This window comes from Atta cephalotes, assembly GCF_000143395.1.
Source record: "Atta cephalotes unplaced genomic scaffold scaffold00017, whole genome shotgun sequence".
NCBI classification, from domain to species: Eukaryota; Metazoa; Arthropoda; class Insecta; order Hymenoptera; family Formicidae; genus Atta; species Atta cephalotes.
The window spans coordinates 4,884,578-4,895,274 of record NW_012130081.1 but is presented as its reverse complement, the minus strand read 5'-3'; the positions used below and the strand labels follow the sequence as shown (position 1 = coordinate 4,895,274).

The 10,697-nt window shown below is 35.8% G+C and overlaps 1 protein-coding gene across 1 annotated transcript in view; it reads right to left on the bottom strand.

The window, feature by feature from the left end:
• Positions 1 to 974: 974 nt before the first annotated feature.
• LOC105618655 (adenylate cyclase type 2-like) overlaps positions 975 to 10,697 on the bottom strand; it is a 12,079-nt gene continuing 2,356 nt past the window's right edge. The window contains exons 2-20 of the mRNA XM_012200182.1: positions 8,335 to 8,469; positions 7,784 to 8,004; positions 6,782 to 6,938; positions 6,512 to 6,661; positions 5,638 to 5,762; positions 5,316 to 5,563; positions 4,516 to 4,873; positions 3,883 to 4,164; positions 3,523 to 3,699; positions 3,264 to 3,444; positions 3,091 to 3,174; positions 2,833 to 2,934; positions 2,580 to 2,723; positions 2,354 to 2,449; positions 2,149 to 2,272; positions 1,784 to 1,993; positions 1,505 to 1,685; positions 1,216 to 1,351; positions 975 to 1,142 (exon numbers count right to left, since the gene is read on the bottom strand). Of these exons, the coding sequence (XP_012055572.1) occupies positions 975 to 1,142; positions 1,216 to 1,351; positions 1,505 to 1,685; positions 1,784 to 1,993; positions 2,149 to 2,272; positions 2,354 to 2,449; positions 2,580 to 2,723; positions 2,833 to 2,934; positions 3,091 to 3,174; positions 3,264 to 3,444; positions 3,523 to 3,699; positions 3,883 to 4,164; positions 4,516 to 4,873; positions 5,316 to 5,563; positions 5,638 to 5,762; positions 6,512 to 6,661; positions 6,782 to 6,938; positions 7,784 to 8,004; positions 8,335 to 8,469 (3,279 nt within the window). The remainder of the gene's footprint in view (positions 1,143 to 1,215; positions 1,352 to 1,504; positions 1,686 to 1,783; positions 1,994 to 2,148; positions 2,273 to 2,353; positions 2,450 to 2,579; positions 2,724 to 2,832; positions 2,935 to 3,090; positions 3,175 to 3,263; positions 3,445 to 3,522; positions 3,700 to 3,882; positions 4,165 to 4,515; positions 4,874 to 5,315; positions 5,564 to 5,637; positions 5,763 to 6,511; positions 6,662 to 6,781; positions 6,939 to 7,783; positions 8,005 to 8,334; positions 8,470 to 10,697) is intronic.

Here is a 10,697-nt window from a genome sequence, read left to right as displayed (position 1 = left end):
ATAAATTCTCTTCGCGTCACTTTGCATTTTAATATTGTATATCTTTGGATTTCTATACGGAGATATAGGTGTCAGAAATATTGTTCTTAATTAGCTACGTCCTTAAAGTTAGTATGACATTGGATGTCTTAAAATATTCTTCTCAAGAGCAAATCTTCTTTCTCTGAGCAAATCGGAATATCCTAAAATCGCATGCTACATGGAAATCGAGCTGATCCAATAACAGCAATTAATTACAATACATCACATAAAATAGCTCGATGTAGATATCTTTCTCTGTATATATCTTTCGGACATGATACTCTAACAAAAATTTTATCGTAGTTTTAATTGCGCGTACACGGAAATATATATATATATATATAGTCTCTTTCATTTTGATTAGAAGTGTTACTCGGCGATAATAATCGATCCACGAGAATAACAACGCTATTTTCGCGTACAACCTAAATCATTCGAGATATATCTCCTTATGTTATTTTACTACCATTTCATGTCATCTCGTGCCCCGCAATCTTTGGTCTCTCTAACTTTCTTTGGTTTCTCCGCTTTCTCGTACTCACTCAAACATGACAGGGTGTAGCTAACATACATCGCTTCTTTCATTCCTACAATTATCTTTATTGTATGACTCTTTATTTACACTGCAAATATTAATATATTTACGATAGTATAGATCACAAATGAGTCTTTTTTAATAATTATTACTGGACATTACATGTCACAAGTTTTACAGAAATATTTCTTCCTGAACACAATAATACTTCAAACTTATGATAATTTTAGATATGGATAGAGGTACATTTCAAAGAATGAAAAATTCTTATATTTTTAATCTTTAATCATAGTTTCTTATCATTTTTTGAAAATTCGCTTAAAAACGACTGTTCAACTACACCCTGCACGCTTTAGACGATTTATCAGACAGGAAAGCTCAGTCGCTAAAGTTAGTTCAAGTTGTCATTCATCGTCTGTCACAAACAGGTACTCTCTTCTCTCGCATCTACTCTTTCCAACATTCCCTTTTCGTCGATACCTACAAAGTATGTCGTGACCTCTCCTTTCGGCTTAACGTATGTTTCGCCACGTAAATGACACTTGACACCTTGTTGTTCCAAGACGGCAGCCGTATCCACTGTCACCTAAGTGAATGGAAATAATATAAATTATTTTACTGCAAAACTTCATTAATATTAAATATAATGTTAAATTTACTTGTATTTTTCCTGGTAGTCCAGTAGTATCCATCCTGGACGCCATGTTTACGGCATCACCCCAAATATCATACAACGGCTTTTGAGCTCCCACGACGCCGGCTGTCACCTCTCCGTGAGAAATACCGATTCTTAATCTTAAAAGAAAAATCGGATTTTGTTTTTTATATTATTTTTGGAGCAGCATTCTGTCCATTTAAATTATTTATGACATTCTCGAACTTTATCTCAAATGTTTCGTCGAAGCTTCTTATAATTTTGCCTACCAACTTTTACTTAGAATCACTTACTTGTGAGGTTTCGATGTAGTGAACGACCTTGCGTTCATCTTATCGAGCACGGACATCATTTGTACGGCGAATTGCGCCATCACCTTGACCACATTGTCGCTGCAATTCTCATCACTCTCAGTGCTGTGCATTGAACCGCGTCGGTGCGCGTCCAATCCGCAAGCTGCCATGTATGTTGTTCCTAAATAAAAACAGTATTAAACGAACTCAAATTATTATTTAAATTTCAGTTTGTGTCAGTATTAATTTATTCATCATAAATGTTCATGAGATTCTTACCGGCGACCTTTATTTTCTCTATGCGACACATGAAGCTAGGTTCGAAGAGTAACTTATCGAATTCACAAATAATTTCATTCAGGTCGCTAAGAATGTTACTTTCGACAATCGACAGCTCTGTTAGAGAGGCAAACATCACGGCAACATTGTTGTGAGACTCGTGATAAGGCTCGTTCTCTTCGGTTCGATTCATGTTCAAATAAAACTCCGCTAAAAATACAAAACCAGTCACGCGATCAGTCTTGGACAATAATATAATCATAATATAATCTCGATTACTAAGTGTTTTTTAAATCAATGTATCGATCGGAGAATTCTCATAAGAACTCAGAAAAGAAGTAAAATATTTGCAGAGACTAACGCACCGACATGTTCTGGTAAGATATTACGAAGTAGAAGTTTATTGGCATTCCTCGTATGAAACGCTTCATCCTGTTCCTTCGTTAACTGACGTTTCCACTGATAATCCAGCCTACTTAAATATTCTGCCTAAATAAATGTTCGTAAAATTAACTTGTTGATGAACAATATCAAAAAGATTTCGCGTGAATGCGATATTTCAGGACTTACCTGACGATCAATGAGATGCAAAGAGAACGTGAGAAATAAAACGGATAATATATGCGCCAGTCTCGGCTCCATGTTAGGATTCCACGTGTCGCTCAACTAAAAGACATTACTATCTGTCATTTATTATTAACAAACAATTTTGTAAATGTTTGGAGGCAATATGTATTTTTTTATCGATTTTGTAACAGAAGAAACATTTTTTTTTAGAGAAATATGTATGTAACACCTGAAATATATTAGATCGATGCACCCAAACGTTCCACGCATAAAAGGCTACCACGCAGATGCTTATCACGAATTTCAAGATATAGTGAACTCTTAGGAAAAGAAAACTCGTGAGAATCGCCAACGAGCAGGTTTCTGTCATTTGCTGAAAAAAAAAAAAATCAATGACGTGCGGAAACATTGAGAAAGGGATTGTCAAGATGGGAAATTTCACGTGAATGAAGACACACCGTGTACCTACTAAATAATCTTACCCAAGGTGTAGCTATGCAGTCAAATTTGGAGGAGACCTCCGATACGCTAGACGTTACATTAGCGTCCAATAAGTTGTCTTCATGATGGTTTTTACATTCAAACTAAAAAGAGTTTTAACTTTTTAATTGTAAAAGAAAGAAATTTATAGCTAATAGATAACTTCCAAAGATGATTTTGTAAATATATATGAAATAATAGACAGAAAAGGAAAGAATTAATTTATTAAGAAAACTTAATTTTTTAAAGAGAAATCTTACAATCATATCAAGCATGGCGCATGCTGCTAGCATTATCGTAATCACCAGGTACAAGATCGTCCTCAGAAGGGCACTCCATACAACCTACGTGAAAATTATAACAAAAAAAAATAACTGAATTGAATGAATACGTATAATAAGCATTAAGTATTATAATAATGTTAACTATCTACCTTTACACTTGTTTGATAAAAAAAATAGAGCAATTTGTTTCGTGGATGCGGAACGTGTCCTTCGTGCTCATCATGCGGGTCCTTACAGCGATTCCATACAAAGTGCATCCATGTGAGGGGCATTAAAGCGAACAGGAACATCAATACCGAAAAATAACCGACAAGTGTGCGCAGATGCCACCTAAAAATTTATTGATTTTCGTTAAATTATTAAATCAACAATCCATGATTATCGGACAGGTACTTTTGATATGCGTACTGAGGCAGCATAAACGTGGGCACAAGATACATAAATCCCATGAAGATGAGCACGAAAGCAGAGCAACCGATGTAAAACTTAAAAACAGGGTCCGGTTCACGCAGGAATGGAATCTCCCAACTCCATTGGCGAAATGTCAGGAAGAGTGGATTAATGTGTTTCCAATTGCTCCATTGTCTAGAAAAAAAATAATTTAATTTTGTGACACCTTCACTCACTCTTTCGAATCTCTATCTTTCTATTGAAATGTAATACTTTGCTCAAAATTTTAAAAATTGAACAAGAGAAACTCAACTTTCTGAGAACACTCAACGATTGGATTTTCAGACAAACTTAGATATAAAAATTTTAGATCCTTACTCCCATTTACTAAGAGGCATCTGGTTAATTGCGTTCTCCATCTCGGCGTCCGCTGCTTTCAACATCAGATGATAATCTCGTAGACAAGAATCCATGAAGTGCGTTCTCCGTCTGTAAGTGCTCGCAAAAACGTCCGCTTGATTGTTTACCATCAATCTTGTTCTGGAACTGGTGCTGATGATGGTGTTGGTACGTCCATTGTTAAACTTGACATAGTGCTTGTTAGACATAGAATATGACAATGTCGACGTATCCGGACTAATGGTGTTCAAACTGTTCTCGCTGTTCTGCAACAAAGTTCGTCTGTCAACGATGCGAAACACTCGAATGGGAATTCGCTCAAGAGCATAGTATGAGAAATCAGTGGCGTAGGAGTATTCGTTTGAGTGCTTCTGTAGTATGTAAAAGCCATAAAGAAAATGTAACACAAATTGTAGGAATTATTATATTGAAAATTTTTCTCAGCTTTTTTTAAATATTAATTTTTTAGAATTTCAAATTTTTTATACAAATTGGAATACTTTTCAGAAGTATCGAAAAAATTTACATCTTTTCTAGAATTTTTAAAAATAATATTAAGTATAATATTAAGTATAAATTTGTGATTTTCCCACGCCACTGGGAAACACGCACCGCGTCGGTGACAGTATCGGTGTTTCTGGCAAAGACGGCGTGATGAGGTAGCTACGGATTTCATATTTTCGAAGGACCTCGTCATCCAATCTTTCGACCGGGATGTAGTTATAGTCGCTCGCATTCACGAGATCCAGCGTTTGCTGAGTAACGTGAACCTTGCCAGGTTTCCCAGTTTGTTCCATTTTGTTCGCTATCACCACATCGCGCGACCAAACATCGTATTGCCATTTGTTCGTACCCAGGATTCCGGATATTATGTTGCCTGAATGCACGCCAATTCTCATATTCACGTCCACCCCGCTCTCGCGATAGACTCGCGTCCTCACTTCGTTGATTATTTTTATCATATCGAGACCTATATATATATATATATATATATTTATATGTGTGTATCATTTTATGAAGCAATATTTAATCATACAGAGAGAAAACATTTAGAAATATTTTCTTATAATTGAACATCAATCATAAAATATTAGATTAATATAATCAAATAGAAAAAAGCCACGAAGATTTTTAAGATTTTTTAAACTTCTAATAAATGAATGTGCAGATCTGTGCAGATATCTCTGAATTAATGAGTATATTAGAATAACATTGTGCATCTAGATTTTTATAAAATTAAATCCACGAATTACAACTTTGCCTATTTTTGAATTTGGAAACAAACACATTATTTTACAAATGTAAAATGTATAAAATAACATTTTCTAAATATCCGTTCGATTTTTACTAATTGAATTACATTCTGTTGAATGATTGCAATAAATAGATAAATAGACATTCTGCCATTTTACCGAGATCGACACAGCTCTTGGCATGCTGAGAGTTCGGCGTGGGTACGCCGCTCACGCAATAGTAACAGTCACCCAAAAATTTGATTCTCAGTACATTGTGCCTCTCGGATGCTTCGTCGAAACTGCCGAATAGATCGTTCAACGTCTCCACGAGTTTCCGTATCGGCAGCGTTATAGTCAACCCGGAGAAATTCACTACGTCCGCATACAGAATACTCACGTTATCGTGCGTCTCCACGCATAAATCGCTGAAAGAGAATAATTAGGGTATAATAATCGAATCGAAAGAGAACAAATAGTATTTGCTATGGAGACTTCGTACCAGTATGGTCTGCCTTTTGGTGGAGGACTCTTTTTGTGCTCTTCTATGAATTTGAAAATATCCCGAAAGTCCTTTTTTATTTTCGCCACTATGTGTTGTGGCAATATACTCCGTGTCAATTGCTCCTACAATTGTTGATTATTTTCAATTTCAGATCACTCAGAGAGTTCGATCAATCAGTCGATTTTTTTATTGTGAACTCTGGTAGATAAATTTAAGTTTGTAAAAAATACAATCCAACTTCTATGATAGTAAAAATTCATTGTTAAAACTTTCACAAGTATGTAAGAATTTTTATAGATTTTTATACAATGCAAAACAATAAAAAAATCTGTACTGAAGTTCGAAGACCGAGATTGCAAACGAGACGTGAAAATTTCACATTGCTGATGGTTAAATTTCTATAATTTTATATTTAGTTTAAATTTTTATAATGTTCACAAATTCCGATTTTTGAACTCTATCATTAGATCAGATCTATGATCACTTTTATAATATCTTCTTGCAGTTTTCAATTTTATTTTTCGCGAGGTAGAAATATACCTAGTAGATGATGGATAGTCGATCTAGAGAATGAAGTGCAAAGGACAACAGGAACTCAATTGTATTTATCGCGTTTGTCGCATGCGTTACGTGCTCAGCATCGCGAATTTGTTTTTACATTCCTCCGTACGGAATGCTACTCATTTGTCAAAGGAGAATTACTCGAATAGAACAGGAAGATAGACAAAGGAAAAAGACAGTGTAATAAAGATTTAATACACGTTTTTCGTTAATGAAAATTATCTCGAAATTATCTGATATCTCATTTTTAATCTGACAAATGTGACGAGATATATGTCGCAATAATTCAATTACGTCCATTTAAACCTACTTCTTGATCCTTCTCGTAATTGAGCCTGAGCGTGGACTCGACGCATTTCCGGCGGTCCAGGAAGGAACGTCTGATGACGACCTCGTTCATGAACCTGAAGTAGAGTCCCAGAGCGTTCACGCACATGAAGTATATCGCATCGCTGACGATCTGCGATTGGGGAATGAACAAAAGAAAAGCATTCCATTCTTAGCTGCTGGTTTACTCGAGCAATCGCACTGCGGTTTGCATCAGCGCGATTACGTCGCGTATCGTCGGTATAGGGTTTACCTTGGTAATGTAATCGGAAGTGTTGTTGTAGGTGATTACTGACAGGGTCGCCAAGTAACACATGCTGGCCGTAAGGCCGAGCACGAGAGCGTGCGAATTCTTTGTGATCGGCAGGAACACGTAGCATGCGAGAAGCGAGTGCGTCGCGTATGCTGGTCTGAAAAGAAAGAAATGCTGCTGGAAAAAGAGCGTGTATGTAGTACGCACGTGACGCACGGGATCATGAATTCGCGGATGCATGCTTATTGACGAAAATTAAAAAAGTATACGAACGTAATCGTTTAAATTGACTACGTATAACGGATCTCAGGTTTAACGAGAAAAAAAAAAATTGCAATCGAGGCACGCACGTTAAAACGATCAGTGGAGAACATAAAATGTATGCACCCGTATACGCGCATCAAGGATATTTTCGATTCTTGTATGTTGACTGATTATTCTTCTAGGAAGGCCTTTTTACATTATTAACTTAAAACCAAATTATTAAATCAATTTTTTTCGAAATCATTTCTCAAAGATATTTTCTTTATATCCGAAATACAACATAATTGAAAATATCTATAACTATATATAAAATTTAATTCTTATAAATTAATTGTTATACAATTATGACTTTTCAGTTTCTTAATCTTCTAAGATATGTCATAATTAAGAATACATCGCATAATCTTAAGCAGCATTCCGTTTGAAAATGGTACCTTAAATTATTATTATTTTGTATATACACCAGATAGGGATCACAATATCAATATAAGTTATAACATCAGTTGCTGTTTTGACAGTTGCTAGTTTTGTGTTGCGCGTGCGAGGACAAAAGCACGCGCCTTTATCAGTAATAAATATTTACGCGATTTGTGTCATGCAGTTATCGCAGAATAATTTCGATAAACCACTAAATAAACAGCCGGTGCAAGGAAGTCACCGTGGTTGATACTAAAATAGTGATGATAATCAGATGCAACCTCGCACGATTATCCCTGTCACAGGTCAAGTTATCGATACCTTATCGGTGGAATATCCTCGGTGTAAGTGAAAACGTAAAATAAAGGTATGGTCAGATCACAAACGACCAAAAGCACAATGATCATCCAAGACAGCATGATCGGCAAATAGGTATTTTTGGCGATGTGCCTCGATCGGAATGATAAGGCGATCATAGGGCACATCAGAGCGCCCACAATGCAATAGACTACGATTTCCAACAAGCATTCCTTCATGCCGACCTAAATCAAGAAGAAAACTCCAGCTTATGTCCCTCAACATTATTTACTTTTTCAAACTTGCATTATCTCTTAGTAACGTCATTAATTAAGGAATTACTGCAGTAGGAACTTAGTGATTTTTAATCTCTAAGTATTTAAGTTTCCAAGATTAAACAGTTAAGTAAATAATTTTTTGTATTACATTTTAAGTGAAAATTTAGTTTAAAACAAAAACATATAAGTCCATCGAAGATTAAATAAAGTTATTAAACATATATAGTTAAAAATTTCTAAATAAAATAAAACGCTTTTTTTCTCTTTCTGCTATATTTTTAATAATAATGAGCTTACCGTTATGATCAGAGACAAGCAATACGCAAATCCAAGTAGCAGTTGTAGCAAGATGAATATCGAGAGATAACCATATTGTATTCTTCTGTGATAGATTGTGTACAGCTTTTCTAAGTTCTTGTACCTGAATTGTTTCTGAAAGTGAAAACTTGCATGAGATCGTAATCAATTCGTTAAATCAGCAATGCTACAGAAACACGCAAAGGAATTTATTGCGATAAAACGATTAAATTATCAATTGTTACAAATATTTAGCGATTCAAAAAGAAGATAAAGAAAATGTCAGGATCTTATTTCTAAGGAAATTTAACCGAGTTTAATCTAAACATTTTATTTATTGTGCGATTCTTTAATTCTTAATTTTAAATTAATAATTGTATTAATAATTTATTAATTATGCTTTTTAAATATTGGTTTTACAAATATATATATAACAATAAATTAGGTGTGAAAGTAATAAAGCAAAAGGTATATGCAATTATAATTCAAATATATCTTTGTTTCGTTTCGGAAGTAGTATTATAGATTATCTGAAGTATGCACTGTTATCGTTTCAGAGAAATCATCAATATCAGTTAATAGATTAAGGATGATGAATATTGCCATTGTAAGAAACACGCGCAGCTTAACGTCGCAATTCATCTCAGCGAGAAGAGACGAGAGAGTATTTGCACAAAAATTACTTTTCAGTCTGTTAACGACAAACTTCTTTACTATTCGTTTTACACCTTAGTATGGTTTATCAATTATGTCAGGATTTCGTTTAATTAACAATTATATATATCAATTGTATATATCAGAGCAGGATATCCTTTCATACTGAAGCAAGAATTTCCTCTCATATTGGAACATCGTTTTGATCAGTATAGAGGTGTAACTTATAGAAGTATCATCGTCGCATTATTATCAGTGTATCATTCTTTGAGGAATGTCCATAAATTTTCGGACAAAACACACGCGATCACTCAACTGAAGCTGGGATACTCCCTTACTTCAAGAGCCTTCCATTTCTGTTACCCAATAACGTATTTAAATGTGTAAGATCGATAATTCTCAGTTCGTTATTTGTATAAAAATAAAAAAGATGATTTTAACTAATTCAAGAGTTAGCTGAGCGATAGATTAGGTTCAGTAAATGCACACTTTTAATCACTTTCGTTTACTCTGTACTCTGCTAATCTCCATCACAGGCCAACAGGTACCATGAGTCGTCTCTAGGAGATTGCGAAATCTAGTCCTTATGAACTCATCCTTGCAGATCGGGGCTGCATTTCCAGTAGTACGTCCGTTTGCACGACGATCGTATAGCGATCTGCTGATCGCGTGGCGCGCGCAAATTACACAGCTAAGCTCGTAAAACGATAAAGCTGCGTCCGGCTGTCATCTGGCGCAGTCGCGCAGTCCCGACTGCTCCAGCCATGCAACGTGTGTACCATGGAATGCACCGCAAGCTCCCGCTGGAATTGCGCGCCTTCGAGTATTGCTGGTATGTCGGAATTACGGTCAGGATTAATCCTTATTGATATATCCGCGCGAATACCAAACGTGTTCACTCACACGTCCATTCGATCCTTTTTTCATTTAGCTTAATTCAATCTTCTTTAACAACCAATTAAAATACATATATTTAAATGGCTCCACATTCTTTCATTTGAAAGCTCATTCAGATCATTCTAGTTTCAACAAATTTCTAATAATTTTTAATAGTTACAATTTTTTGTAGCACTAATTAAGAGTGAAGAAGTTAGGATTAAATGTCGAATTTCGAGCACGGAGAGGCAGAGGTTGAGTTAACCGCATATTTTTCTGAGACAATTTATGAGACAAAGTTTTTGAAGTATCTCTCATTCCTCATATCTTGCGTGATAAATTACGTGAGCAAGATTATTACAAGCACGCGACGGATTTAGATATTTAAAAGCATCTGTGTACACGTTCTAAAAAAAGATTTTTCCCCGACAATTTTGACGAGATTTCATCATTGTGATCATCGACTGCAAATAGAATATATTATCATCCCCAACGGCTGACGATATTCAGATAACGCGCGACATCGTATCGAAAAGCAGAGTGTCCACAAGGCGAAACATCTGCTTTCACTTGACGATACTCACATGTGATCGGTCGAAAGGTCCGAGATTTACACTGCGAAGTAAACGTGAGATTTTTTTCCCACGCGGTGCACGACCACACCCGCTGAAAAGTCGCGTCTGTCTAAAATGCAACGGCCAAGGTGCGCTTGAAGGAACCTCCACTTGCAGCAGCAGCAGCAGCCGGGGGAAACGTGCTTTCGTGCTTTCGTCTCGCGCGTGCGTTTTATCCGCACGTTCCCGCTCAGCTTGGAGAATCTCTCTCTCTCTCTC